General features: G+C 56.4%; 12 protein-coding genes across 12 annotated transcripts; 4 read left to right on the plus strand and 8 right to left on the minus strand.

The window, feature by feature from the left end:
- Positions 1-52: 52 nt before the first annotated feature.
- Positions 53-1,029, minus strand: BDY17DRAFT_288394 (uncharacterized protein). Its single transcript, XM_033732184.1, has one exon. It carries the CDS (start codon positions 922-924, stop codon positions 181-183), a length of 744 nt encoding a protein of 247 aa, XP_033593694.1. The 5' UTR covers positions 925-1,029; the 3' UTR covers positions 53-180.
- Positions 1,030-1,056: 27 nt separating this feature from the next.
- BDY17DRAFT_3905 (uncharacterized protein) lies at positions 1,057-1,783 on the minus strand. Its single transcript, XM_033738335.1, has 2 exons — positions 1,484-1,783; positions 1,057-1,415 (listed from the first exon to the last, which is right to left on the minus strand). The coding sequence occupies exons 1-2, from the start codon at positions 1,655-1,657 to the stop codon at positions 1,254-1,256; spliced, it is 336 nt and encodes a 111-aa protein (XP_033593695.1). The 5' UTR covers positions 1,658-1,783; the 3' UTR covers positions 1,057-1,253.
- A 153-nt stretch (positions 1,784-1,936) lies between these two features.
- On the minus strand, positions 1,937-3,691 carry BDY17DRAFT_319690 (uncharacterized protein; the record flags this gene model as incomplete). The annotated part of the gene is made up of 1 exon (XM_033736314.1): positions 1,937-3,691. One exon carries the CDS (start codon positions 3,689-3,691, stop codon positions 1,937-1,939), a length of 1,755 nt encoding a protein of 584 aa, XP_033593696.1.
- A 541-nt stretch (positions 3,692-4,232) lies between these two features.
- BDY17DRAFT_244324 (uncharacterized protein) lies at positions 4,233-6,470 on the minus strand (the record flags this gene model as incomplete). Its single annotated transcript, XM_033730519.1, has 1 exon — positions 4,233-6,470. One exon carries the CDS (start codon positions 6,468-6,470, stop codon positions 4,233-4,235), a length of 2,238 nt encoding a protein of 745 aa, XP_033593697.1.
- Positions 6,471-7,183: 713 nt separating this feature from the next.
- BDY17DRAFT_288399 (uncharacterized protein) lies at positions 7,184-10,150 on the plus strand. Its single transcript, XM_033732185.1, has 6 exons — positions 7,184-7,725; positions 7,813-7,916; positions 7,971-8,083; positions 8,156-8,234; positions 8,287-8,632; positions 8,693-10,150. Exons 1-6 carry the CDS (start codon positions 7,505-7,507, stop codon positions 9,798-9,800), a joined length of 1,971 nt encoding a protein of 656 aa, XP_033593698.1. The 5' UTR covers positions 7,184-7,504; the 3' UTR covers positions 9,801-10,150.
- On the plus strand, positions 10,151-12,477 carry BDY17DRAFT_288402 (amino acid permease-domain-containing protein). Its single transcript, XM_033732186.1, has 8 exons — positions 10,151-10,745; positions 10,804-11,216; positions 11,274-11,350; positions 11,406-11,462; positions 11,523-11,550; positions 11,608-11,798; positions 11,855-11,992; positions 12,051-12,477. The coding sequence occupies exons 1-8, from the start codon at positions 10,337-10,339 to the stop codon at positions 12,373-12,375; spliced, it is 1,638 nt and encodes a 545-aa protein (XP_033593699.1). The 5' UTR covers positions 10,151-10,336; the 3' UTR covers positions 12,376-12,477.
- Positions 12,478-12,504: 27 nt separating this feature from the next.
- BDY17DRAFT_243689 (major facilitator superfamily domain-containing protein) lies at positions 12,505-14,275 on the minus strand (the record flags this gene model as incomplete). The annotated part of the gene is made up of 3 exons (XM_033730457.1): positions 12,505-12,954; positions 13,003-13,799; positions 13,864-14,275. The coding sequence occupies 3 exons, from the start codon at positions 14,273-14,275 to the stop codon at positions 12,505-12,507; spliced, it is 1,659 nt and encodes a 552-aa protein (XP_033593700.1).
- Positions 14,276-14,812: 537 nt separating this feature from the next.
- Positions 14,813-17,972, minus strand: BDY17DRAFT_3914 (uncharacterized protein). Its single transcript, XM_033738336.1, has 3 exons — positions 17,770-17,972; positions 15,519-17,717; positions 14,813-15,458 (listed from the first exon to the last, which is right to left on the minus strand). The coding sequence occupies exons 1-3, from the start codon at positions 17,842-17,844 to the stop codon at positions 14,922-14,924; spliced, it is 2,811 nt and encodes a 936-aa protein (XP_033593701.1). The 5' UTR covers positions 17,845-17,972; the 3' UTR covers positions 14,813-14,921.
- A 113-nt stretch (positions 17,973-18,085) lies between these two features.
- On the plus strand, positions 18,086-19,321 carry BDY17DRAFT_288406 (uncharacterized protein). The gene is made up of 4 exons (XM_033732187.1): positions 18,086-18,680; positions 18,754-18,849; positions 18,913-19,057; positions 19,112-19,321. Exons 1-4 carry the CDS (start codon positions 18,129-18,131, stop codon positions 19,129-19,131), a joined length of 813 nt encoding a protein of 270 aa, XP_033593702.1. The 5' UTR covers positions 18,086-18,128; the 3' UTR covers positions 19,132-19,321.
- Positions 19,322-19,398: 77 nt separating this feature from the next.
- BDY17DRAFT_288407 (DNA repair protein, SNF2 family) lies at positions 19,399-22,007 on the plus strand. Its single transcript, XM_033732188.1, has one exon. The coding sequence runs from the start codon at positions 19,436-19,438 to the stop codon at positions 21,863-21,865; it is 2,430 nt and encodes an 809-aa protein (XP_033593703.1). The 5' UTR covers positions 19,399-19,435; the 3' UTR covers positions 21,866-22,007.
- Positions 22,008-23,186, minus strand: BDY17DRAFT_288408 (uncharacterized protein). Its single transcript, XM_033732189.1, has one exon. It carries the CDS (start codon positions 23,127-23,129, stop codon positions 22,113-22,115), a length of 1,017 nt encoding a protein of 338 aa, XP_033593704.1. The 5' UTR covers positions 23,130-23,186; the 3' UTR covers positions 22,008-22,112.
- Positions 23,059-26,445, minus strand: BDY17DRAFT_4054 (uncharacterized protein). Its single transcript, XM_033738345.1, has one exon. It carries the CDS (start codon positions 26,300-26,302, stop codon positions 23,156-23,158), a length of 3,147 nt encoding a protein of 1,048 aa, XP_033593705.1. The 5' UTR covers positions 26,303-26,445; the 3' UTR covers positions 23,059-23,155.
- Positions 26,446-27,824: the final 1,379 nt, after the last annotated feature.

A 27,824-nucleotide genomic window follows, 5' to 3' on the forward strand; every position in this document is an offset into this window, starting at 1 on the left:
CCTCTTTTAGATCAACATCCATGAGCCCGGCCTGCTTCTCATCTTTCGACAACTCCTTTTTACATTCTTCTGTCGCCTTCACACGAAGCCTGAATGGTGTAAATACCGCTGAACAAGATGCTATATGCAAAAATCGGCACGCGGAATGTCCGCTCTCAAACGTGCTAGTCTCACAGACCTCTACTCCAACGTCTGCCCCTTCAACTCTCCCTCCAACTTCACCATCGCAGCAGCATGTCGACTATCCCAAAACCCCTTCCCATAGCTCACCAGAATCTCCTCCCCCTGCCCAATGCCCGCCTTCCTCTTCCCAGCCTTGCCCGCCGACAGCACGAAAATCCCCACTCTCCGCTCCCACTTGACTCCTCCCGCCCGCCTCTCCGACGCAACTTGCACCAAGCAATCCCGAAACTCCGCATTCGGCCTCGCCGCAATGCCCCTGTAGTCGTTGGCGAAACGCGATTCGTTGCCGCTTTTGGCGGAGTCGATGCTGAGGGCTAGATCGCGGTCGTAGGAGAGGTCGTAGTTGGAGGCGGGGTCGGAGTCGGAGGCGTCGTTGGTGTGGACGAGGCCGAGGTAGAGGCAGATGAAGGAGTCGGGGGGTAGATGTTGGGCGGCAAAGAGGCCGCATTCGCCGTGTGCTGGGTGAGTTTGTGGTGCGATGGTCTGGATCGCGATGATGGGATGCGATGGTCTTAATATGGCTGCGGGGATTTTGGAGAGGGAGTTATTGAGGTTCGCAATCCTGCTCAAGGCGTCCCTGAGATCCGGTGTCACGGCGGCAGAGTAGGTCTGGTCATTGATAAACTGCACGTCTGTGGGCCAGTTCTTGGGCAGAGGCGTGGGTTCTCTTTCGATCTTGACGACAACATTGGCAGGATGTCTGATCTTCGAGGGCATCGTCACTCGCAGAAGCGTCGCCATCTTCTTCTGGATGCGTCTCCTCGATGTGGCCCCATTTCCTGGTCACTGCGAGCTTCAAGGAGGCTCACGAGAGATCGATATTCATGTTCGATGCTGAGGTGGACCGGTGAGAGTTGGTGGAATTGCTCGCGTGTCTACAAGACCCCAAACCTCCATAATGCGGGGTGTCAGCCACAGATCTGCTCGATGAGATGACCTCCAGACCAGCTACGATCGAATATAAAATGCGCCCCAGACATTATGGCGGTGTTATGGTAGTCTCGTATACATCATTCGTATCGCAAACCCATTCCATCCCTATAAATCATATCACGCAGTACCCCGCGACCTCAACCCAGAACTTCCTGAGGCCCCCTTCCCCCCGTCCCGGGCGAACCCTCCTTACACTCGCACTCATGAATAGTCAAACAAGTACACAACAAGCACTCATCGCATCTCGTCTTCGGCCGCCAGATGTAATGGCTCCCTCCGGATTCCTTTTTGCATTCTTGCTGTTTGCGTTCGTCAGGCTTTGTGCTCTACAGTGATGCGCTGGAGGGCGAACGTCAGAGCGACTTACCACGTTGTTGAGGTGACATCGCTCTTCGCCTTCTTGCGCTTTCCTGCAGCGGTCTGCTCCGAAGGAGGTTGCGAGGACTGCGATTGATGATGGCCAGGTTAGTTCGATGGCTAGGACGGCTGCTGAGGTGATGAGGAGCAAGGCGCTGAGGATGAGGAGCGAGTGGAGGAGCATGTTTGCGCGTCGATTTCCAAGCGTTTGGTTCAGAGGGCTTCCATCTACGGTCGCGTTGATGTCGAGTCAATGTCTCGTGGAGATGAGGACTGCGGAATGATCTTTAATTGACGATTGAAAGTTGAAGCCTGGCCGTATTGCTGCCTGAAGGACGATAAGGTTCCGATCGTCGGATGACTCGGAGGATCTACGTGTGGCGTACGCGCAACCGCGGCCGCTTTCGTCTATGACTTCTACCGCAGACTCAACGACTAGGATCAGACGTCTCGCAAATCGAGATCAAGTCCCAGCCAACCGCAGACCATATTCCGGCCTGAACCACTCCCGCAACAAATCCCCCAACACCTCCGCCGCCAACGCCTTCGCTGCAACAGAACTCGCAAGGCTCGCTTCGATATATATCTTAATCTTCGGCTCCGTGCCCGAGCCCCTGACGGTGAAAACGACATTCTCGAGCTCGCACGTGATCATCTGCGCGCTGGCGTCGATGGGCAAGTTGGGCTGGTTGTCCGGCGTACTACTGTCGTAGCCAATAGTGAGGTCGCGCCAACGCAAGATCTTGTGCTCGCCGATGCGCTCAGGTCGGGCGCCGCGATGGAGCATGCGAATGTCGTTGAATGCCTTGTTTGTCACGGTCGGAGAGGGCGAGATGAGATAGGTGTTGGCGTCTTCAAAGTATCCGTACTTTTCGTACAGTGCTTGCAGTCGCTGCCAGGGCGTGCGGCCTTGCTGTTTCCAGTGCGCGCAGGCTTTTAGGAACATGGCTGCGGCTGCGATGCCGTCTTTGTCCCAGACGACTGTTGGGAACATGTAGCCGATTGCTTCTTCGTACGCGAACACCGGAGAGAGGCCTTGCTCACGGAGATTCTGAGCCACATTGCCTAGCCATTTGAAGCCCGTCAATGTTTCGACAAAATGGAAGCCTTCTTTCTTTGCGATGGTGGCCAGCATTCGAGAGGAGACGGTCGATGCCAGCATCGCCAGCTGTGTCCGGTCTCCCGTATGACTTTCCAATACGTATGAAGCGAGAAGGACACCCATCTGGTTCCCCGTGAATTGGTGCCACTCTCCGCTCGTCAATCGCTCCGCAGCTGCGAAGCGATCCGCATCTGGATCGTTGGCAAGAATAAGTGAGCAGCCGGCCTGATCAGCCTTTGCCTTCGCCATGTCCAGCGCGCCTTTCTCCTCGGGGTTAGGGAATGGCACAGTGCGGAACTCCGGATCTGAGTCGGCTTGTGCATCAACAATCTGCAGGCCGTCCTCTTGTGACACGATGTGTGCTGCCTGTTTCATAAAGGGCAGACCTACGCCATGCATCGGTGTGTAGGTGTATACCAGACTTCCATCAACCGCTGGCAACTCTGATACAAGACGCCGTATGCATGAAAAGTAAGCCTGACTCGCCTCGCGTACAATCCGATGTACACGAGGATCCGAGTCCACCAACGTCGCATCCCATGTAATGATCGACTGTTCGGCATCAATCTCCTTCGCAATCCCAATATCATGAGGCGGGATAATCTGGCACCCGTTCGACCAGTAGACTTTGTATCCATTGTCGTTCTTCGGGTTGTGACTGGCCGTCACCATAACACCAGCAGCCGCTCTGTAATGACTGACACTAAACGGGACCATAGGCGTGTGAACCAGTTCTCCAAACCATAGCACCTCGAAGCCCTTCGCAAGGAACGCCGCTGCAGCAAGGCGCGCAAACCTCTCCGAGTTGTACCGAGCATCGTACCCTATCACCACTTTTGGAGCCTCTGATGATCGATTCGCGAGCGCGGCGTGCTGGTTAAGTATGTACTGCGCAAGTCCTTGGGAAGCCAGAAGGACAGTAACATCGTTCATATGAGCGAAACCGGCTTTCATCGACGAGCGGAGGCCCGCTGTTCCAAAGGCAATACGATGGCGGAGTCGGCCTTCGAGAGCGGCGACATCTTTTGCAGCGATGAGATCCGCGATTTCTTTTCTTGTGGTTTCGTTCTTGTCTAGTTCGAGCCAGCGTTTGCTCAGGCTGTCTATTGATTCCATGGCTGCTCAGAAGGGCAGTTGGCGGTAACTCTCGGCGGCCTTGGATGATCCTAGTTGTATCGTCGTGGATCGCACAAATGAAAAGACCCAGAGGAACCAATCACGCCCTTCCCATGGCTTGCTCCAAGACCGCTCACGGAGCGGATCGGTAGGGTGTGGTGTGTCCAAAAAGTGACGTGGAGTGTCGAAAGAGACGGATCGACTTCCGAGCGCGGAAAAAGCTGTCGCATCCGTGTGGGCTTCGCGATGCAACCTCGCCGTACGGAAGTCGCGTCGAGAAATGCCCCGTGAACTCTTCATGCAAGACATTGGTAGATTATAGCCCCTAGTAAGGATGCTTTAGTCAGGCGAGGAAAACATTGAAGAAACGAGCCTGGCCTTTCGACTTCTGGGGCAGCGCGAGATTATGCCTGAATTGCCTTCTCATCCATCCACCCAAACTCTGATGAACGCTTTTCCTCGACCAGCGCCGATAATTAATTCCCCTGCCTGCTCCCATGAGTACAGTGTCCCTCCCTCCCTTCGATCTGCGAACTGCACCTTACGTCAAAACCGTGACATGCGTATCAAAAACCTCATTCCTCCACCCACCCGCATCAAACTCCTCCACCCTCTCCCCAGCCCGCGCTCCTTCTTCATTCCACACCTTGACAATACTGCCCGGCGCATACACGCCCTTGAACACACCTTTCCCAGGCTGCGCAATTCCCACCCGCGTGTACACATCCGGGTCCTCGGGTGGCGTCAATCTCGCCGCCACAGCCTTGAAGAACGTAAGCATATCCTGCGGCTCGGAGATGCGCGTGGCGCGCAGGCGCTCGCGCGCGTACAAGATCTCGCGATTCGCGGCGTGGAAGAAGTCGGCAATGGCGGTGGCGAGCTGCGACTCCAGCGTTTTGCGCAGAATCGGGCGCAGCAGGGGTTTGAGCAGGAAGCCGAGCCAGGAGAACTTGCTCTGGCGCAGGGTGAAGTTGAGCTTGTGGATGTGCACGCGCACCGCTTTGAGCGTGAGGATTTGCTCGAGTCGCTCCTGCGCGATTTCCACGTCGACGTGGATGTCGATGCCGCGCTCGTCGAGGGCGAAGCTGGCGATGCCTTCGTCTCCGAAGCGTGCGATGCCGCTGTGCAGGCGCAGCCAGAAGCCTACTTCCTCCGCTCGCAGGCTCAGACCGTCGAGCTTGATGGTCACGAGATGCTTGCTTGTTGTTGCGGTGCGGAGGGTGTGGGTGCGGTAGATGTCGACGTCGTTGTACGTCTCGACCTTCAGTCGGTATGGTAAGAAGGAGGTGTGGCGGACGGTGGTGCCCGGCTCGATTATGAGGTTCTCGAGAAGCAAGTCGATTGCCGGCGTCGAGACTTCCAGGCGTGGGATGGGCAGGTATTGAATCGCGTTGATGAGCAGCGGCACAAACGTGTGAACGGCATCTTGAATCAATTCCGGGTTCGTCGTCTGCTTCACGGGCGAGAGGATTTGGAACAATTTCATGGTGGACTGCAGGAGCTTGTGAATGTCTTCATCTTGCACCACGCCCCGGAAAGTAAGGTCCACTTGTCGAAGCAGAGCCTCCACATCGGCATGCAGACTGGTGCCGGTGCCCATTTCTTTACTCTTCTGTCGCAGTTCGTCAATCTTGGCCGGCGCATTGTCGAGGAAGTCCGGATCGGTGAGCATCTTCTGCACGGAGTTGCCCACATCGACCATGATCTGCTCAAACTCGGGGTCGCTGTCTTTGTGTTCCATCACCTTGGCCCACAACTCCTCACACTTCTTCCAGTCCTCTTCGTCGCCAAAGCTGGTCAGGAAGAGCCATGCATTATGCATCGCTCGGTCTAGAGCGGCATTCTGGTGCGTGTTTTCTGCAGCAGCGTCGATCGTCTCTTCCGCCACCCGAGAGTAGACCTTTGCGTACCGTTGAATCAACAAGGATAATGTGGAGACGGATTTCGAGTAGTCAGGGCGCTGTCTCAGACTCAAGATGGTCTGCTTCAGGCGATTCAATAGCGTCTGGCCTTCGTCGCCGGACAGCTTGTCCTCGGCACTCTCTTTCGCGGCTATGGCGACCTGTGCGGATCCATCTGCAACGACCTTGGCGACGTCTTGCACCTCCTCTCCAAGCTCCTGGCCGGAGGGGACGCCAATGGCCTTGTCTTGGCCAGGCTGCGCAACGAGCTGCTTGTCCTTCTCGGATGGGTCTAGCTGTTTGCCCGTCTCATTTGCAACTTCTGACAACTTGAACGCCGAGTCTCTGAACACCTCTCTGCCCACGACATTTAGATCGGCGAGGAAAGTTCGGAAGTCTTCGTTCATCACCATCAAGCTCCCCACAGTCTTGATGCTTTGGTATGCAGCCCAAACGTCGGCCTTGCCCTTGCTCGCCTTTGCGCGTGCGGCGACATTGGAAGTGTCCACGCTGATGCGGCTCTTGCTGAGGAACCAGATGAGATCTTGGATCTGATCGCGATCGTTCTTGTTGCGCAGCAAGTCGGTGAAGTTCTGTATCCATTGTCTAGTGTAGCGAACCAGCAGCCTTCCGCTCTCGGAGAGCTCGGGGTTGTCTTGATCGAGGACGTCGCTGGATAACAAGGTGCGCAGGTTGATGATGACTTGCTCGGTACTGGGCATGAAGCCTTTCCCCATTGCTCTTATTTGTTGGTACGTGTGCAGCTTCTGATGGAGCTTCCGTTGTAGCTCCGTGTCATCGGCATACTGGGGGAGGAGGGGCTCGCGATCATCGTCGAGCTTGCGGCGGCGGGAGAAGCAGGATGAGAGGAAGGACATGATTTTGATAAGGGCGGTGGGTAATTGGGTGTCTGTTTATTGCGGGGGAGAGGTGATGGCGACTTTCAATATCGTGGAGCATGGGAGGGGGAAGGAGTTGGAGGCGTGTCTGTCAGTGTTTCAGCGATCTGGTGGGTCTCAAATTGGAAATCGAGAGGGACGCAGTGTAAGTAGGGAGGCGCCTGGCCTCTAGGTCTCAAAGAGAAGAAGAGAAACGAACGAACAGGGATGTGGTCGTAGGACATGAGTGTGAATGAGTGCTTGCAGCCTAGAATCAAGCTTGAGGAGGGTGGAGTTACGTCGATGTACGCAGCAGTGACGCGCTCAAAGCCAAAGCCCCAGCCCGTGCGGCTGTCAGCCTGAGGCAGCAAGCTGGCTACTTTCAAGGCCGAGGCATGACAATCTCTCTCAAATCCCAGAAAGCTGCATTAGAGGTCAATGGCTGAAAATAGATGCCAGAATTGGATCAGGCAATTCATTCCGGTAGATTCCCTTCCCTTGCTCCCGGTAGAGGTTGAAGACAACGACTTCTTCCGTTGACTCCCACCCGACGCTCCCAGCACGCCTGTTCCTTCCCGTCCTAGCCTCAATGCAGCGCTAGCGCTGCAGCTGGCGCTGGGGAAGAACCGGAGCGCCTCTCGACTCCCGGGAAAATAGTTGTTGATTCTCGTGTCACACCGCGACGCATCCATTGCCCCGCTACGTGCACGATAAGTTGCTTCAACGCCCGCACGACCGCGCGGCTGGCACCTGTTTGCTCGCGAGTGAGATGCAGGGTCCAGAGCGTCGAGCGTGTGTTTGCTCCTTCCTGGTTTTGCTGGCTCGCCCGCTCCTTCCTCATGATTCGGTGGGTTACGGAAGCTCGTAATAAGGCAAGCGCACGACACGATCATCGTGATGATGACTCCCATCTTGTCTCCTTCCGCTCTCCGATACTTCCACCCGTCCACGGTACTTGACGTCTTTATGCTTTCCTTCCCTCTCCTTCGCTCCTTCTTCCTCACAATCTCCCCTCACTCCTTCCTTCCCGCTCAATGCCATTGAAACCGCGGGCGAGTCTACTGTACAGCATCTTTAACCCCCCCACCAACACCACCTTACGAACCAGACTCGCGGCCAGATCGGCAGGTCCTCGACTCACCACCCGTCCAATCACAAACATGGCGAGAAGCACTCTGACGACTGCATTCGTGGCTGGCGATCACACCGCGCCCGCCGCCAATATCAAGAACACGCCTGCCCACCGTCACTCGCAGTAGGTCGCACCCGCTTCCGCCCCTCCAACCTCATGATTTCACATGAACTGCGATTGGATCGATCGCTGACCACTCACAATACGCAGCTCCGACTATGACACCGCCAACACCATCGAAGAGCGAAAATATCTGAAGACATACGGCTTGATGCCTCCCGGCATCGACACGTTTGAGAAGCAGGAGGAGCGCTGTAAGGGCATACAACCTCATACAATGTAACGGCTGTCCGCTGACTTTAAATCAGGTCTTGCTCAACTCAACGCTCGCAAGACCCCGATCGACCAATACCAATACCTCTCTGTTCTGAGAAACACGAACGTCAATCTCTTCTACCGCTTGTTGGCGCACAATGTGAAGGTGCGCGAAAGCTGCAACCCAAACTGCCCTGCGGAGTACAGCATGCTAACTCGATATGTTCATGTTCATCAGGAGCTCACCCCTCTCATCTACACTCCGACCGTCGGTGAAGCCTGCCAGAGATGGTCCGAGCTCTATATTCAGCCGGAAGGTGAGATCGGGATGTGCTATTTGGCTGCCTTCCTCTGCTGACCGAGTACCAGGTCTCTACCTCTCCTTCGAAGATCGCGGTCACTTACATCAAATCATCCAAAACTGGCCGCATGATGTTGAGATCACGGTCGTCACAGACGGCAGCCGAATTCTCGGCCTGGGTGATTTGGGCATCAATGGGATGGGCATTCCCGTCGGAAAGCTCTCGCTGTACACCGCTTGCGCTGGCATCCACCCGTTGAAGACCCTTCCCTTATGTCTGGACCTGGGCACCAGCAATGAGGAGTTCAGAAATGACCCTCTGTATTTGGGCAGCAGGCGAGACAAAGTTACTCCCAAGGAGGAGGAAGAGTTTCTGGACGAGATGATGGCCGCACTCACTGAGCGATGGCCTGGGTGAGTTCACAACGGGAAAATCAACTAGTGTCGCGGAAGAGGAAGCTGACGAAACCGCAGTATCGTCATCCAATACGAGGACTTCAAGAATCCTTTCCCTGCCCTCGATCGCTACCAAAGCACTTACACCATGTTCAACGACGACATCCAAGGCACAGGAGCAGTGATCTTGGGCGGCTTCATCAGTGCTGTGAAACAATCAGGCATTGCAGCAAAAGAGCAGCGCGCCGTCTTTCTAGGTGCTGGCTCCGCTGGAGTCGGAGTGGCAAAGCAATTGACCGAATTCTTCATGAAAGAAGGACTGACGGAAGAGGAGGCTCGGAAGCGCTTCTGGCTTGTGGACTCCCAAGGTCTGGTCACGCTCGATCGCCCGGGGAAACTCGCCGATCACAAGGTCTATTTCGCACGGGACGACAACAATGGCAAGCAGATCAAGAGCCTGGAAGACGTTGTCGACTATGTCAAGCCCACGATCCTGATGGGGTTGAGCACCATCGGAGGAGCATTCACACCATCCATCCTGCAGAAGATGGCGGCGATGCACGAGCGACCTGTCATCTTCCCGTTGTCCAACCCCAGCTCCAAGAGCGAATGCACATTCGAGGATGCCGTCAAACACACCAAAGGCAGGTGTCTGTTTGCTTCCGGCTCGCCCTTCCCGACACTCCAATGGAACGGCGAAGACCTCGTTCCGGGCCAAGGCAACAACATGTATGTCTTCCCCGGCATCGGACTCGGCGCAATTCTCTCCAAAGCAGTCAACGTCACACAAAACATGATCTACGCAAGCGGCGAGGCTCTTGCCGACAGCTTGACGAGCGAGGAACGCGAGAAGAACTGGATGTATCCCGATGTGCGCCGCATCCGCGACGTCAGCGTCGTTGTCACGCGGGGAGTCATCCGCCAGGCACAGAAGGACGGCGTGGACCGTGAGCTCGCTCTGCGCAATATTGGCGATGCGGAGCTGGAGGAGTACATTCGCGAGAGAATGTACGACCCGTTCACCGAGCATGAGAAGGTGTTGAGGGAGATTCGCGACATCACAGGTTCCAATGGTCACGCACACACCACTTCGGGCGCGAACGGTGTTGCACATCATTCGAAGCGATTGAGGACGAACACAGACGGATCCTCGGTGCCCGCTGAGGTGGAGGGCAAGGAGAGGTAACTGGTTCGTGTCCGCCCACCCGGCGAGGAATGAGTATGTAATATTGACGGACGATCGGGGGATGTTATGAGTGAATGCCTGTCGACAAGTTCGACTTTCTTCTTTGACGATACGGAGCAACCGCGTCCTATGGACCGCGTGACACCTACTTTGGCTCTTCCAGGTTTCTATCATCGTGGTCTCCATGCGATGCCTGGTTGGCGGTCTCGGCCCTCAAGCCTGGTTGAAACCTTGGCCTTCCCCACTTTTCCCCGGTGCCTAATTGACGACGGCCCAATGCAGGGCATCCTCCACCCCGCCCAGATCGCCACGCCGATATGAGACCTTGGTATCTCGTGCTATCGCATACATTAGTGTCAGTCTGGCCGATAAGGGCAGGCCCTGCCGGCCGACGTACTGCAGTTGGTCCAATGCCTTTCTCCTCCTGCTTCTAGCGCTGTCGCCTTTCTATCTTCCATATCCATCTCCCCTCCCTCCTCTCCTAGACGCGCCGTTCCCCTTCCATTGCCCCTCACCGTTCCAGCCCCAGCTTCACAATGGGTGTCCCAGACAAGCACGAGTCCGATCAATATGTCAAAGACATCTCCGACATCCGGCGCGGCGACGACAGCCCCATCCAGCTGCAGCAGGAAATCGACGCGGATGCCTTTGACGACCAATGGGGCGACTCGTCGCACGACCGCCGCGACATGCAGCGCCTGGGCAAGGCGCAGGAGTTCAAGCGCAACTTCCACCTCATCTCCGCCCTCGGCTTCGTCTCGCTGTACATGGCCACGTGGGAGTATGTGCTTGTCTCGCTGTCCATTGGCTTCTCTAACGGTGGGTATGCTGGGCTGTTCTGGTGCTTTATTGTGACGGTTATCTGCTATGGGACTATTGTGGCCAGTCTGGCGGAGATGGAGTCAATGGCGCCAACCAGTGGCGGTCAATACCATTGGGTGAGCGGTGAGTTATCATGTACGCTGCCTGCATTGCTCGAAGTGGTGTACTCACCAGATCCCAGAGTTCGCCCCGCCCAAGTACCAGCGAATCCTCAGCTACGCCTCCGGCTGGATGTCGACCCTCGGCTGGCTAGCAAGCGTAGCCAGCAGCGTCTACGTCGTCGGCACGCAAGTCGAGGCCACGATCAACGTGTACATGCCGGGCTTCGCCTTCACCCGGTGGCAGTTGACGCTCATCATGCTGGCCTTCAACGTCATCACCATCCTCTTCAACACTTGGGGCGCCCACGTCCTCCCGCAGATTGAGACGGTCAGCCTCGTCATGCACGTCGCTGTGTTCTTCGTCGTCATCATCCCGCTTTGGATCTTGTGTCCGAAGAACTCGGCGCACGAGGTGTTCTTGACCTTTACTGATAACAGCGGGTATAACAATATGGGGGTGGCGTTTCTGACTTGCCAGGTGTTTGTCATCTACGTACGTCTGCTTCACTCAAACGCTTTTTGTGCCTCCCTCTTATGCCGTGCGATCTAGTGTAATCTCGGCTCGGATTCTGTGGTGCACATCTCAGAGGAGGTCGGCAATGCCGGGCTAATCGTCCCTAGGACCATGTGAGTCTGATCACCATCGACCTCGCGATTTGACATGCTAATCTCGCATCCTCAGGTGGTGGAGCTACGTGGGTAACGTCTTCCTCGGCATCATCATGCTCATCACGATGTTGTAAGTATTCTGCTTGAGAATTGATTCCGCAGGCACATTACTAATTTATTGCCCTGCCAGGTTCTGCATCGGTCCCTTGGATCCAGTCGTGAGTTCGCGCCTCTTCATATGCATGACCAGATTCAGTGCTGACAGAATCCGACAGATCAAATCTGGCGTTCCGTATCTCATCCTCTTTGACAACTCCGGCTCCAAGCCCCTATCTCTCGTCCTGAACATCCTGCTCATGCTCCTGATCTTCATTGGCAACGTCACAGCCCTCGCAACTTGTGCACGAGAGGCTTGGGCGTTTGCTCGAGACAAGGGGCTTCCCTTTTCCGGGACGATCGGCAAGATGTGTGATATCACCCCCCTTGGTATGCCACTACGTTCATGCTAACGATATGGCTTAGGAACCGCAAGTGGAACATCCCCTTCAACTCCGTCTACGCCGTAACGCTCTTCGTCGGCATTTTGTGCCTCGTCCAGCTCGGCTCCACCCTCGCATTCAACATCATCGTCTCCCTATCATTACTCGGTCTCCTCAGCACGTAAGTCCCTACTCCACTCTACTCCTCTCAACACATCCAGCTAAAAACCCCCACCCAGCTACATGCTCTCCATCGGCTGCGTCTTCCTCAAACGCTTCAACGGCGAGCCCCTCCCGCCCGCGCGCTGGAGCCTCGGGCGCGCCGGCATCTGGATCAACGGCTTCGCCTTCCTCTACTCCGGCTTCCTCATCGTCTTCTGCTGCTTCCCCTCCTACCTGCCCGTCAACCTCGGCTCGGCGAACTGGGCGCCGCTGGTGTGGGTGCTCGTCATGATCCTCTCAGTCGTCTACTACTGGGTGTACGGGCGCAAACGCTACACAGCGCCAGTTGAGTTTGTGGAGGGGAGGAAGGCGGAGGGGGTGGGGTTGCAGGAGTCTACTTAGACTTCTGTCTTTTGTGACTGAACGTATGTGACGATATGAGTGTGATGAACTTGATATCTTTGAACGAGCAAGGAAGGAAAACCCTCCCGAATGAACATTACAAATTACTTATACGTCTATATTTATTTCCTACTTGAACTGCAACGCATGCCCAGTCCGCTCCCGCGGATTCTCCGGCCGAGCATACATCCCCGCAAACGCACTCCTCTTCCGCAGCGCCGGGCCATACTTGTAGAAAATAAACGGCAGCGGCGCCTGGAGCGTAGCGAGAATCGCCAGCCATGTAGCGGAATAATGCACGCCGATCCCCTTGTACATCGGCCCACTGTACAGATTTGACGCGCCAGAAGCAAGGTAGCGCCAGCAAGTGACGATAGCCAGCGCCGACCCGGCGTAGATGCCGTACGTGTCGAGGAGATACTGATACACCGTGACGTAAATGCCCGCCCAGGAGAAGCCGAGCAGCACGAGCGCGCAAATGTCAGACCACGGCGAGATGGAGCTGTAATTCGTCCAACCGAGCCACCAGAGACTGATGGGTAGCGCGGGGCCGGCGAGAATAGCTTGCCACAGCCGGTACTCCGGTTGCGGCAGATCGGTGCCGGGGATGTTAGCTGCTTTGATCACGTCGTCGGCACTGCTCGCGCCGGTGACTTGCGTGTGCAGGCGCTGCACTTTGCGCTTGTACAAGTGGTAGTAGTAGGGGATGGCGAGGGTCCAGAGCGTGGTGCCCGTGCCGATGGCGACGAAGATGGTGCCCGTCAGGCCTTTGGAGATGCCGTAGGTTTGGGTGAAGATGTACTTGAAGCCTTGCAGGAAGCCGAAGACGATGATGTATTCCAGCACGAGCCAGCCGCCTAGCAGGACGACGATGGGCTCGCGCGTGATCATGTGCAGGGCGCGCAGGAGGGCGACTTTGAGCCTTGCGCTGAAGGTCTTTTGCAAGTCGAGCTCGCTTTGAAAACGCGGACAGCCGGTCAGATCTCGAAGGTGCTTCGCCCTCCAAGACAATAGGATTGGGGAGAAGGTCTCCGGGAGGAACAAGAGAGTCAGAATGAGGGTAGATCCAGACAATAGCACGGCAATCCACTCGGTCCATCGCCACCAGGTCCCCGTAGCGGCGATCCAGGCTCCGACCACGGGCGACAGAGCTGTTCCCCAAAAGCTGGCAAGTGCGATGACGGGCCAGGCATAGGTCCGGTACACGGGACCGAAGAGGTCTGCAGTAGATGCAGCGTGGATGGCGAGGAGGATGCTTCCGGACAGCCCAGCGAGACTCCTAAAGATGGCTTGGGCGGTAAAGTTGGGAGACAGTGCGACGCCGATGAGCCAGCAGACGTGCAAACATCTTGACACCACGTAGACGGGAAGACGGCCGGTGGTTTCGGATGTAGGGCCTGCAAAGAGACTTCCGACTGCCAGACCTGCAGCACCGCGAAGAGTCAGTTGACGGTACATGCAAGACGTTGCGCACATGCCGAGACTCACCAAATGTGTAGAGACTCGGGGATAACGTCTCGAGCGTGTCGCTGACATGAAACGCCTTCTCAATCTCCGTGGACACCTGTGAGTCGCAAGAAGAAGCCCAGTCGACAGCAAATACATTGATCCACAGGATGGCAAAGATGGCGCATCTGTAAGTCAACGACCAATGCCGGGGGTTGAGAGGGTCAATGGGACCCTCCCAGCCGACGAGGATAGGATCCTCCTTCTCATCATCGCCGTCGCGTTTGAGATTCCCAGTGCTGACGCTGCTAGTCAGGGAAGGATCGGATTGGTCGAAAACGCTGACCTTCTCGGTGGAGTGGTTAATGACTTTGCCCGTGGCAACATGCGCAGCAACCTGACTGCGCAAGGCTCGGTACTGCCGGATGGATTGCAGGCCCAGCAACTCCAACATGGTGGCCTGTAGGAGGGAAGAGGCGGGCGGACGACACTTCCCGACATTGTAGGAGAGAAGGAGGGCACTCAACGGCCGTCATTACGTGCTGGTTGGGCATGCTGGTTGCTGCTGATGCCGAACCCCATCAGCCATGAGATCAGCATGAGCAGCATACGTAGTTGGGAAGCGAAAGCAGCTAAGGCCCTAGCACGCCATCCCGTCCGTCGGCACGTGCGGTTGATGATGATTTTGCCGCTCCATCAAATCATCACATTACAGTGGAGTGTATGGAGTGGAAAGATGCCGACTTCTCCGGGACTCGCCACCGCACGGCTGGAAACTCCATGGCCTCGGGACGGTGGAAATAACCTTGCGGTTGCGGTCGCTCTCGACGGTCTTGCCTGCGGGATCTTCCAGCATGGGTGAGAGGTGAGGTCGATGTTCATTCGCCGAGAGCCGCGTCAACGGCTGACTGCATAAACGCGTCCAAACGCAGTCTCATGTGGCGAGCGCTGCTCTTTGCATAAGTATGCAAATCGCAATGTCCACTGCATCTCGTCACATCTTATTACATCGCATTGAAGGTTGCTCAACAGTCCACACTTGGTTCGATCAGCATATAGGTCTACATCACCATTCCCTGGGACAGCCTCTGCCATCCTCACTATCCAGTGATTGATGTCCTACACCGATTCATGAATGTGCGCGGCCCGAGACTGGGGGTAACATTGCCCAGACTCTCAGTGTCCTCCCAGTCGTTGATCGAACCGCCAGCCTTAATATCTCCAGCACCGCCACTGTCAGCGGGAGTCTCCTGAATCTCCAAGGCGTCAACATCGTGACTCGTGGCCGGCTCTTCAATGGGATGCTGATCCGCGTTCATTATTTCCCCGCTGTCTTGCTCTCCAGCCTCTGGAAGAGGTACGGTCGCAGTCCTGGCACTTTGACTTCTTGACGCTCGACTTCCCCTCTTGCCTCGCTTCGCCGGGGTTTTTGTGCGCGGAGAGTCGCTCGTGGCTTGTGATCCCTGCCGGCCCTCTTCTTCATCCTGTTGAGTGCTCTGTTCGAAGCTGACGCGCGTCCATTCAAGCCTTCCCTGCTCGTTGAGCTGCCACAATCGGTCTCTCAAAATAATCGCCTGACTACCCATGGCAGTGGCTGCTTGAAGCTCTGCATCCGCTCGAAACATGGCGAACATCTCCTGAAAACACCTCCTCCTCAGCCGGCGAGGCATCGTGCTATCGGGGTTCGCGCTGCTCACAATAGACCAGAAGGTAGAGTCGTACTCGTACGTTCTCTCCGGCTCCCCGGCCGTAGCGTCACAGATCTCCACAAGAGCATCGTACACATTGCCCCAGCCGATTTTCCGATATGTCCTATCCAGCCGTTTTCGAACCTCTAAGGGATCCGGCCGTTCGACTTTCACCGGTGACTTGTTGACAGTGTCGGCGCGTCGCTTGAGCTTTTTCCACTTTTCGTAACAACGTTTCGCACTTCTGGTCTCATTCAACTTCTTCGCAACTGTGCGCCAATCGATCATCGTCTCCAGTCGCTCGGGATCGTTTCGGATTTGCACATCCTCGCACTCCTCCCAGATCAGGTCAAGTAATTCGTCCACAACCTCGAGCAGGGTCGCTTCCTCTTCCAAACTCCATGGTCCTGATTCCATGGTTGCCTCGTATTGCACGATATTCTTCCATCGGTCCCGACAAGCTTCGGGCGGACGGTTCACAAGGAAACTAATCCGACTCCAAACCAGGCCAAGCTCGGAGATCGTTGACTTTAACGATTCGTCTTCCTCTGGCGTCCAGGCCCCTGTGGAGAAGGGATGGTACCTCCGTTGGCAGAGTTTGCGAATCGAACCCGCAAGTCGAAAAGGAAAGGCCTCATGCATCCTGTCCCTAAACAGCCCGACTTCATTCCACTCCGTGATTTTCCACGCGAGCTCCATGGAGGTCAGGTTCAACTCCGCGCAACACGACTCGAAGACGGCGTCGGCGAGGTCTTTCTCCTGGAACGACCAAGCACCTTTGATCACATCATCCTTGTGGATTTTACGTGCTGGCGGTCGTGTTCGCTCTGCATCCGACTTCCGAGGTTTGCCAGATTTCGCTTTCGATTTCTTCTTCTTAGTCTCCCCGTCCGCTTGTTGAGCGCTCTGGTGCTCTTTCTCTGGTGCACCCTCTGCTTCTCCCTCTGGCTCTTCCTCCGATAAAGGCACAGCATACTCGTCGTCTTTGTCGTCTTGGTCACCTTCATCCATGGCCTCACCAAGTTCATGCGGTTCGTTCACAGTAGTCCACTTCTGTGCGGACCGTGACTTTTTCCTAGACGCTGATCTAAGTGCTGCTCGAGCGGACGACTTCGCAGATGCCTGTTTAGGAGTTGAACGCTCGCTTGGAGCAGGCGAAGATGTCGGTGTAGACGCTTTTGACCCGGTCGGTGACTCGGCAAGTGGTGACTCCATCGCGGAGATTAGTGTGTCCGTAGGCTCAGATCTCTGTGTCGGCGTAGTCTCGTCATCTCTGGATCTGGAAACCCCGTTTGGTCGTGAAGACGGTGGGGTTGGTATGCGACCAGCTGGAGCCGGTTCCGGAGAGTCCGCGGCTGGTGGCTGGTATGCATTCTTTGAAGTTGGCGTGACGCATCTGGACGCCGACGACGAGGTTGAAGTCGACCGTCGCTCACTCATCGCCGGGGGATGCACTGTTCCGTTCAATACGATGTCTCGTTGGTCATCGGACGCCGATAGGACGCTCGGACTTTGCGACATTGGCCTGTCCGACCCAGTCTGTTGTCTCGATCCTGCGAAGGTTTCTGGGATAGCTTGCGTATCGACTCCCTTTCCGCCATCAGAGTGTTGCCTCTGCCACATACGTCGAGCTTCTTCCACCCCAGACATGCCCAGTATCACACCATCTTCATCCTCTGCGAAGTAGTGGTCGACCATAAGCTCGCGAAGTTGAGGATTCGTCTCGTGCTCCACAGCCTGAGCGAACTCTTGGTACTCTCCCTCGTAGTTCTCTGATATGAGTGGCTCGTCCGTGGACTGATCGTCTGGAAGCGCAGAGGGCTCCACGCTGGACTCCTCTCGCTCCGGCGTCTGACTCTTAATCTTCGACATCCTGTACTTCAGCCCTCCTGAGTCGTTAATGCTGCCCATGCGCACATCATCTTCATGTACATCGCTGTCCACTCCATTCTCCTTATGATGGTCCCGCTCTGTATCTTGCACCGGCGTCGTTGCGACCGAATCCTGGCTGGGCATGATCGCTGTACCTCTGCGATGCTGAGGAATGGAAGCGCGTCCTTTTCTTTTCCTCTTCATGCCAGGCTCCTGGCTGTGGCCGATCTTCCTTGCCTTGCGCTGCACTCTATCCTCATTGTCGTGCTCGCCGGAGGGGCGAGCGCGCTTCTTGGTTGGCATGCTCGGTCGTGAGGGCTTTGGAGAGAAGTTTTCCTATATCCAGGGTCAGTCTCCAGAGCTTGACTCACAGCCAAATGCAACGCACTTCATAGGAACTGTCTTGCGACTCGAATGTGGCTGGGAGTTGAGAGCCGACCAGCTGGGAAGAAGTCTGGCCCATGCCGTACGAAGGACTTGGTGCAAGACATCAATCGGTGACAGATACGTGACGCCGTCTGCGAGGCGGATGTGGCACAGGGAGTATAATTCGAGAGCTCGAGATGCAAGTATTCCATACTTCATGTGCTGTAAACGGAAGTCCGTCTTTTCCAGGTTCGGTGACTTATTAAATTTAAACTTTTGCGCTAAAACCTGGGGACCTTTCGCCTTCCGGCTTCTCGCGGACATCCTCAGCCCACCTCACATCTATCAACACCCCATATACACCCGCGCGGCGCCGCAAAGATGGCTGTCCAGACTTCCACCACAACCACCACGACGACCTCTACATCTTATTCGACCTCAAATACCAGACGCGCCGGCCAAACTACGATGCAACCCGCTGCCACGACCTCCCAGTCTGAGGCCAGCCAGGGCCAGTCACGCCACCACGCGCACCACACGGACGGCACCATTCAGACCTTACACGATGCTCCGAAGCAGCACGATCTGCAACACGGCTACGGTGAAGACGAGGAGCAGCATGCTCGTCACGCCGCCTTCGACCATGTCGAGCATTGGGGCCTCGACGAGAAGAGCGAGAAGATCCTCTTCTACTCGTGGGCCACTGCGTCCTGGTGTCTCAACATCGTCTCCGGAATCCTCGGATCTTACTTCAACACGAGACATGTCAGCTTTATCGTGACCGCCGCACTGTTTCAATTCTGTAGCTGGGCTGCGTGGTGGCAGACTGCCACGCAGATGGCCCAACGCGCCAGCTGGGTACGCGACGAGGCAAATCTTCCGGACCGAAGGCGATTTCTCTATCTGGCTGTCAGGCTGAACAGCCTGATGTGGGTGAGTAAAACTGTCCCGGCCTTTGGAACTGACTAAATTGTTCAATTACGCTAATGCGGTACTTCCACTGTAGCCTACCGCCGTTATATCGTTCTGTATCTTCATCGTGGGCTATGTCCGGCGCCACTCAATTCACGACGTCCCGCTCTGGCTGCTGTTCTTGCTGATTGTAAGTACCGGCTCTGGTTCAATTGGTGCGATATAACACCCTCCGTACTGATTTTGAGCACAGTTCATCTTCAACACCGTCGGCTGCGTTATGAACGCCTACAACAATATCACCTGGGAATCGGACCGACTCGAATACGAAGAGGGCAGCACTGACTACAGCAATACGCTACTCGCCATCTTGGGCTTCCCGTCAAAGCCACATAAATGTAGGTCATCTACTTCGCACGTCTTACTAAACCCCAAGCTAACGCTTACGATAGCTGCTGAATACGATGAGTAATACAATTGTCGCATTGTGTCTGCTTTTCGCTTTGGGTATGCTGGGTCAAGGAACAAGTTCTCGGGGTTTGCTTGGTGGGAGTTGAATGTTCACCTCTGTATAGCCCGACCATCGGGACAGTATCGATTGTAATCTTCCACTGCCATGTCTTGAATAGTGCCCAAGCTGCACGTGACTTTCGTGTTTAGGCGTGTTCCATTAAGGTTCAGGCGGGCTTGCTCGGCGCTAGGCGCGCGTACGCCACTTCACCTAAGTTCTTCTGCGACCATTCCAACAACAACTCTGCTTCAACATCCGCGCAGCCATGGCGGTCGTCACCGAGAAAGAAAATGTCACGCCTAACACCATGTTTCAAAAACACCGCGGGCGAGTCCACGGTGGTGCACCTCAAACGGCAGACCGGCTGTTCAGGCCGTTCAAATGTCCTGGGGCGAACGTGCCATCAAGAATATCAGACAAGCCCGCACGAAAGAGACGCAAGGTCGACTACACTGGCGGCGACAACAGCGCAGAAGATGGAGATAAGCCGTACAGCAACGATGACCGACTCGCACTCGCCACTCGCGATGTCAACAGATTTCCAGTCTTCAAGCCGAAAGACTCGGACTCCGCTTTCCGGATGCGCTTCGCGGTGCCACTGATCAACAAGGACACTACCGCGTACAATGCATGCCGTCCGCCGCCACTCCTGGGCATGAGAGAAGGCGTGGCTTTCGTCGCGAAACCACTGCACGATCCGAGTGGCGAATTTGCCATTGTCTTGTATGATCCTACGGTGGACGGCAAAGAGGAGGCGAAAGCATCGCAGGACGGAAAGAAGGATGAGCCGGAGAAGCTGGATGCACCCCTCATGCACAAGAGTCTGGCGGAGATACTTGGGATCAAGAAGAAGGTCAACGTTGAGCAGCCCAAGGTTCCGGTCGTGATTGATCCTCGACTTGCAAAAGTGTTGCGACCCCATCAGGTTGAAGGCGTCAAGTTCCTCTACAAATGCACGACCGGAATGATCGACGAAAACGCTCAAGGGTGTATCATGGCGGACGAGATGGGTCTGGGGAAGACACTGCAATGCATTACGCTCATGTGGACGCTTCTAAAGCAATCTCCGGATGCTGGCAAAGGCACGATTCAGAAGTGTGTCATTGCCTGCCCCTCCAGTCTGGTGCGCAACTGGGCCAATGAGCTGGTCAAGTGGCTCGGAAAAGACGCCGTCGTACCGTTTGCCATTGACGGCAAGGCTTCGAAAGAAGAGCTCATTCAACAATTGCGTCAATGGTCGATCGCCAGTGGACGCGCGGTCATGCGGCCGGTTTTAATCGTCTCATACGAGACCTTGCGCCTCTACGTGGACGAACTGAGTAGAACTCCGATCGGACTCATGTTGTGCGACGAGGGTCATCGTCTGAAGAACGGCGAAAGCCAGACATTCGAAGCGCTGAACAGCCTCAACGTGCGCAAGCGTGTCATTCTCTCGGGCACACCGATCCAAAACGATCTCTCCGAGTACTTTGCATTGCTCAATTTCGCCAATCCAAACTATCTTGGCAGTCGCCAGGAATTTCGCAAAAAGTACGAGATTCCCATCCTGCGTGGACGTGATGCGGCTGGTTCGGACGCAGACCGGCAGAAGGGAGATGAGAGGTTGGGCGAGCTGCTCACGCTCGTGAACAAGTTCATTATCCGCCGGACCAACGACATCCTCTCGAAGTACCTGCCCGTGAAGTACGAGCACGTGGTCTTCTGCAACCTCGCACCGTTTCAACTCGACTTGTACAACTACTTCATCAAGTCGCCGGAAATTCAGAGTCTCTTGCGTGGCAAAGGGAGTCAGCCGTTGAAAGCCATCGGACTGCTCAAGAAGCTGTGCAATCATCCGGACTTGCTCAATCTACCAGACGATCTCCCGGGCTGCGAAGCGCATTTCCCAGCCGATTACGTTCCGAAAGACGCTCGTGGACGTGACCGAGACGTCAAGCCTTGGTACTCGGGCAAGATGCAAGTTCTGGACCGCATGCTCGCTCGCATCCGTCAAGATACCAACGACAAAATCGTCCTGATTTCCAACTACACCCAAACCCTCGACGTCTTCGAGAAGCTGTGTCGCAATCGCAACTACGGCGTGCTTCGCCTAGACGGTAGCATGAATGTCAACAAGCGCCAGAAACTCGTGGACAAATTCAACGATCCTGAAGGCCCCGAGTTCGTCTTCCTGCTCTCGTCCAAAGCCGGTGGTTGCGGTCTCAATCTCATCGGAGCGAATCGTCTCGTCCTCTTCGACCCCGACTGGAACCCAGCAGCCGATCAGCAGGCCCTGGCTCGTGTGTGGCGTGACGGGCAAAAGAAAGACTGCTTCGTCTACCGCTTCATCGCAACAGGGACAATCGAAGAGAAGATCTTCCAACGCCAATCTCACAAGCAGTCCCTCTCCTCCTGCGTCGTCGACTCTGCCGAGGACGTGGAGCGCCACTTCAGTCTCGACTCGTTGCGCGAGCTCTTCCAGTACCGTCCCGGCACCACGAGCGACACACACGACACGTTCAAGTGCAAGCGTTGTAAGGATGGGAAGCAGGTTGTCAAAGCGCCGGCCATGCTGTATGGTGACACCAGCACGTGGAACCACTTCACGAACGACGAGGGTGATCGCGGGCCTATGGGCAGGATTCAAGATTTGTTGCTGCGGCAGGAGGCGAATGATACGGCTGTCAGTGCGGTGTTCCAGTACATCAGTCACTGAGTGGGAGTGGCGATGTCTGTGGTGGCTTTTGCTGGGACGGATCAATGTGTGCCTGTTGAGGCATCCACCATGAAGCGCATGCCACTATACGGATCCATGAGTGGTTGTAGCTGTGGAAGAACATCTATACATACAACAGATAAAGCTCGCTCGCTAAGTAGCCTCGAAGTGAAGGGGTATACCGAAAAACACATCACTGCACATCCATGTTCCTACTTTTCCCAAGCCATGGTAATCGCTCGTCCATCTACCTCGCCGGAATCTCGTATCCCGCAGAAAAATCAAACGACCGGAACGGATCGTCAAACACATGCCCCCCACGCCTCCTCTCCATCGACATCTGACTCACATGACTGCTCCCCCGCCGTCGCTGCGACCCGTCCGGCGCACCACCTACGCCCGGCGGCGGCGCAGGAACGTATAGTATGCCATCGCGAACATTGGGATCGACAAACGCCTGCATGCGCACCGTGCCCACGGCCTCAAAGAAGTTCGGCTGGGGGTGTTGATGGTGGTGGTGGTGATCCGCGGGCCCGCCACCTGCCATTGAATCGTGCCTGCTGCCGCTTTTGGAAGACGGGTGGCTGGGTAGGTTGGCACGGAAAAAGGTGGAGGAGTTGTTGTTGAAGGTAGGATGCAAGCCGCCGCTGGCGGAAGATGTGTACGAGGCGATGGCGGTGGACGAGGAGCTGCGAAAGCCGTTGAATGTCGTGGGCAGGCGGGGGACGGCGGAGTTGCTCCTTTTGCGCTGGTGGCGCGTCGTGCCGACGTACAGGCGCGGCACGGCGGGGAAGTCGGCGCTCTCGTCCTGCTGTTGTTGTTGTTGTTGCGTTTGCTCTGCCGCTACGATGGACGGGATCCCGCTTTTCGGAATGTCGGGTCGCTTGCCTTTTGCGAGCCGGATCGAGTCGCGCACTGTTAGTCGTCCGAACGAGGGCGAGCGATGCCGTTTCACTACCAGTCCGTCCATGTCTGGGATCGGAGGAGGCGCTCGTGAGTGCTGATGAGGCTGGGCCTGCGGGATTTCGGAGGGCAAAGGCGGGATTTGAGATGGTAGGCGGCCGGATTGCGCGAGGAAGGAGAGGGCCGTCATCCATAGGGCGTGTCTTTCCGCCGAGACGGCGGTGAATTTGAGGGCACGGGTTGGCGCCAGGACGATGATGGAGCGACTATATGTGGATCTGAGCTCGGGGTTTCTGGGCAGCGCTGTCTGGTCGAGGACATCTAGCACCGACTGGATTGGCACTGGTGGTGTTGTTAGCATTTCATCTTGGAGTCAATTGTTGGGGACTACTCACGTTTTCGTCCCTTCTTCCCCAACAGAGCAGTGTTGTTAATCGGCTGCTTGCTATCCCACATAATCGTCCGCTCGTACGGCGATAGCCAGACCCAGCGTTTATGCCGCGTGCTACTGGCACTAATATCAATCGATCCATCTTCCGCAATGGAGAAGTCTTCTTGCACGCCGAAAGACTTCTTCCGGCGAATATACTTCCACATCCACTCTCCGACCATGGTAGCTGCAATTGCGTCCACAAGATTCGTCTCTTCCGACTCGCGCCGTGTTGCCGGGGGGGCGCCTTCATCCAGACTCGCGGCACCCTTGAAGTGGTTGAAGGATGGACCGGTCTGCAGTGGGGTTGGAAGCTCGGGGATAGGAAACTGCGTTCGTGCTGGGCTCTCGATCAACATTGACTGCACGGGAGTGAGATCCGGGGAGCGTCGGCGTCTACGTCCTTTCACTGGAGATGTTCTGCGCGCCGCTGGCCTGATGGCTGCAGCGGATTGCACTTTGCGCAGACTGGCTTGCTTGCTGTTGCGTGCATTGCTATACCGTTGGCTGCGGGTGCCAAACACATCCGAGTACGAGTAGTTAGGCGTCGGGCTTGGAGCACCCTCACTGTGAGAATTCCCATTGACTCGAGAGCTTGACCTGTTGGGGATCGGGAATGGCGGTGCCACGGATTGCAAACTGTGGCTGCTGGATGCCCGGCTGCCGAAGCTGTTGCTCCGCGACCTCAGATGTTTGTAGGAGCTGAGTCGTCCAGGGTTGGGACGGGAGTTGGTGGAGTTTGCTCTGCTGCTAGAAACAGATGGGCCCGGAGCGGCGCCAGGTGAGCCTGACGTGCTCGGCCTGCGCTCAGGGGAGATTTCCTTGTCTTCCGGCACGGCTTTGGGAGGCTCGGAGAGGCCGAAACGCCCTTGAGGCGGGCGGATGATACCTGGTAGTATGCCACCCAGATCCTGTGGATCGAACCCGGCGATTGTCGGTGTATCGGCGTCGCTCAGCTCAGGATCTCTATCCATGGCCAAGGACGAGCTGATGAGTTCCGCTGGCCTCGTGACGCCGTATTGGGACGATCTGTTCAACGGCCCCTCGCCAAAGGCATCTCCGTGGGATAAGACGGGGGAAAGAACGGGGCGCGGAAGCGGGATAGCCCTCAGGGGCATCGCGCGCGGATCCTTGGAACTGCTATCGCGCGGCACCTTCTCCGGACTACTCTCCTGAGGCGACACCACGGCTGAAGGCGGCACAGAACGTGTAGGCTTGGTCGAGACCTTCGGCATGCCGACTGCGCTAGAACGTTTCAAGAGTCGCGAGGTAGCGCGCTCGGGGAGCTCGGGGCTCGGGAGCAGATATCCAGGGAGAAGATGAGCCGGAAGCTTCACTGGTCTGGTGTCCACGCGAATCTCCTCTGTTTGAACGGCGGCGTTACGAGAAGGGACAGGGAGGCTGGCTTGCGTTGAAGCGTTCTTCGTGCGAGGAGGCAAGACGTAGAGACGCGGGGATGATGGACGAGATGATGGGTGAATCGCAATGGATGGGACGTAGTCTGGAGGACTGAGGCTGTCTCGCGACTGGTGCTTGTGGTGCTTTTGACGATCCTCTTGTGTTTGCTGCTCGGTCTGTGTCGATGCAGAGCTGTATATCGCGGCAGCGATGGGAACAGCCTCACCACCAACCAAAGACGTGTCTTTAACTGGAGTCTCGGGTGGGCTCAAGGGGGCCATTACAGATTGGTCCGCGACTTCCAGCGCTTGCTGGTGGCCGGTAGGACGGACCGGAGCGACGTCTTTGTCGACTGAAGGCTCGTGAATCAAAGGAATAGGCATGGACATGGCCGCTCCATGTGCCTGTTCTCGCGCAGGCGACGGTGGCGGCGAGGGCTGAAACCCGGAGTCCACATATCGCACGTTCCGGGCCACCGGCGCATTCGAGGCGGCACTTTGGCGCTTCGTGTGTTGCTCAAGTTCTTTGACAGCCTCGAGGCCATAAATGACACTAGCCCGATTCTGTAAAGTCTCTGGCGGCGCTGGTGAAGACGGTCGCGAGTCGATCATGTCCGAGGTCAACCCAAGCACCCGCTTCGCCTTGGAGTCCGGATCGGCGTGCAATGACTGGCGGGATTCAATTGCTCTTCTACGCTCCTCGGAAAATTCCAGGTCGAGCTCCTCGCCGTGATGCTCAAAGAAGTCTAAATCATACTCGTCCTCTTCCTCGATATCGAGCTCGTCGGCGAGACTGTGGCCGGGTCTAAAGTGAGCATCCGGAGTGGCTGTCGCACGGCCAGCTGCCGAATCACGCAGGCTCTTGTGCCGGAGACTGATGCTGCTCGTGTTTCGGCGGTGTTTGGTAGGCGATGCCGTAGAACGGATGCTACCAGCATCGCTCTCGTTCCCGAGACCACTGTCCTTGAACTGGTTCTCATCGTAGTCGTTCATGACCCCAGTTTCGCCATCAACAAGGTTTTGCTGAGTGGTCATCTCCTGCACGACTGCACGTAGCCGCGATTCCGTGACGTGGACCCTGCGCTCCAGCTCTCGTCGCTCGCCATCCCAGCTTTCCTTTTCCGCCTCCCAGATCCGCTGCGTGCGCTCCGCATCTTCATCCTGCCGGCGTGTAGTTTTCTGTGCCGTGTCCAGCTTGCTTTTGAGGTCCTCTGCGTTACTGACTGCAAGATCCCGCTCTTTTGCTAGCGCATCCACGGCGTCATACGTCCCCTTCTCCATTTGCTGCACTTGCTGCTTTGCCTTACGGACATCGGTGGATGTCTTGGCGAGCTGTACATTGAGAGCTTCATTCTCATTCTTCACATCTGCCAGGCTCGTCTCCAAGTTCTCCACGAGGTTGTTCTTGGAGTCTATCTCTCGCCGCAAGGAGAGGATCTCGGAGACGAGCGAGGCGTGGAGAGTTGGGGTGAATCGCCGGGGATCCAAAGCGCCGTATTTGCCATCTCTCGACCGTGATTGAATCACATCGTCCGCATCTGGTGGCAGTGGTGGCGGCGAGGAGGACTGCTCGCGCGAAGATGCGGCCGTGGCTCTCGAGGATCGCTTGGAGCGAATGTAGTCGGGAGTCTCGTATGGAGTGCCGGCTGGGGAAGGGAGGCTTTTGGATCCAATGAAACTGGAGTATTCGCTGAAGTAATCCGCCATTGTCGGTTTGTGAAAATCGCTGTGCTTCACCGCTATGCTTGAGCGCTGAAGTGAAGGGATGGAAATGCCGAAGACATGTACGTCGTGAGAAGATGTTCAAAGGATGGTCTGCAAGATGAGCCGCCACGTTCGTGTGTGCAGTCACCGAGCTTCCATGGTAGGAGGGTGGTGGTGTTGCACGCGGCTACGCTCTCGTGCTGTCGCTGCGGTTTGCGAAAGCCAGCTATGAGATGGCCACGGGAGGTGTAGCACGCGGTCAAAGAGGGACGCGACCCAGGAGTAATAGCTAGCCAAAAAGGCCAATGCCGGATTTCGAGATATGCTTCCGGGGAACGACCAGGGTGTGGGGGGCGATGGCGCGGTGGCTAAGACACTTACTAAACGGCCCTGAGATATCCCGACTTGTCGCACTGTTGAGACGGCGAGAAAGTCGACGGTGAAGCGACAACCCTCTGGACGTGCACAGAAGGAGTGAAAGCTCGAGCAAGCAAGGAGAATGACGAACAGGACGAAGAGATGAGAGCAAGAGGCACTCACCACTGTGGGTGACGCGGTTGTAGATCGCGCGACCGTTAGCATGGAGCTTTCTCCTTTTAATCACACACTACACCTGCCGTGGCTTTGCGTAGGTTTGCCGCAAAGACACGGCGATGTCTCTGCGCCAGTCGCACGCTTAGCAGTGGCATGGGCTGCAGTAGCCCGTATAGCGCACACCTTCGGCATGTTCCCGGCGGACGGGGCGCCCTGGAGTGCAGGACAGCGTGCGCTCCACTCGACGGACGTGCGTGCCGGGACGGAGGAGGAAGCTACTGACAGGGTGCGCGATGCGTGGACGTTGACGAGCGAAACAGTAGCGCGGAAACGGAGATTTTGCCGGGCTCGGACGCGTGCCTCGGATTGGACAGACCCCTGATCGGCGGCAGTCCCGGGTGCTGGTTCGGAAGGGGAGGGGCCTTCCGTTGCCGCGATCATGCGCTGCGGAAGTACCTGATGCCTGTACCTGGTGTGATCGAGCAGAAGATGCCGCATGCAGGATGTAGGATAGTGGAGAAGAGCTGCACGAGCGGCAGCGGCCGCGGGGGACTTTGCGGGAAGAAGTCTTCCCAGATCAATCGCAGCTCAGCAGATGTAAGGATCACGATCGCGGAAAGTCCACGTGGTCGGGAAGAACGCGAAGAGTCAGGACGTGTCAAATCATCGGTCCGCAGATGGTGGCGCTGCAATACCTGCCATCTGGTGGGGATTCAACCCAGTCCCCGACGAGAACACCAACACTTTGTATCTCTTACCACGCCGGTGTTTCAGGCGGGCATCCTCATCACACTTGCGCATGAGGTAACATGTCATGGCCGGAAGCAGCATTAGCATGCAGGAAAGGTGCATGCATCGATGGATACGAGGCGACAGGGCCGCCACTGTGCACGGCGAGTCCGATACGGGAGCCCATTACGTGCGTCGAATCGTATCGCATGGCACTGCTTGGAATGAGTGTCTTGAGTCTGTGGCTGCGCACGACCATAAC

This window comes from Neohortaea acidophila (assembly GCF_010093505.1).
Source record: "Neohortaea acidophila strain CBS 113389 unplaced genomic scaffold BDY17scaffold_1, whole genome shotgun sequence".
Lineage (NCBI taxonomy): Eukaryota > Fungi > Ascomycota > Dothideomycetes > Mycosphaerellales > Teratosphaeriaceae > Neohortaea > Neohortaea acidophila.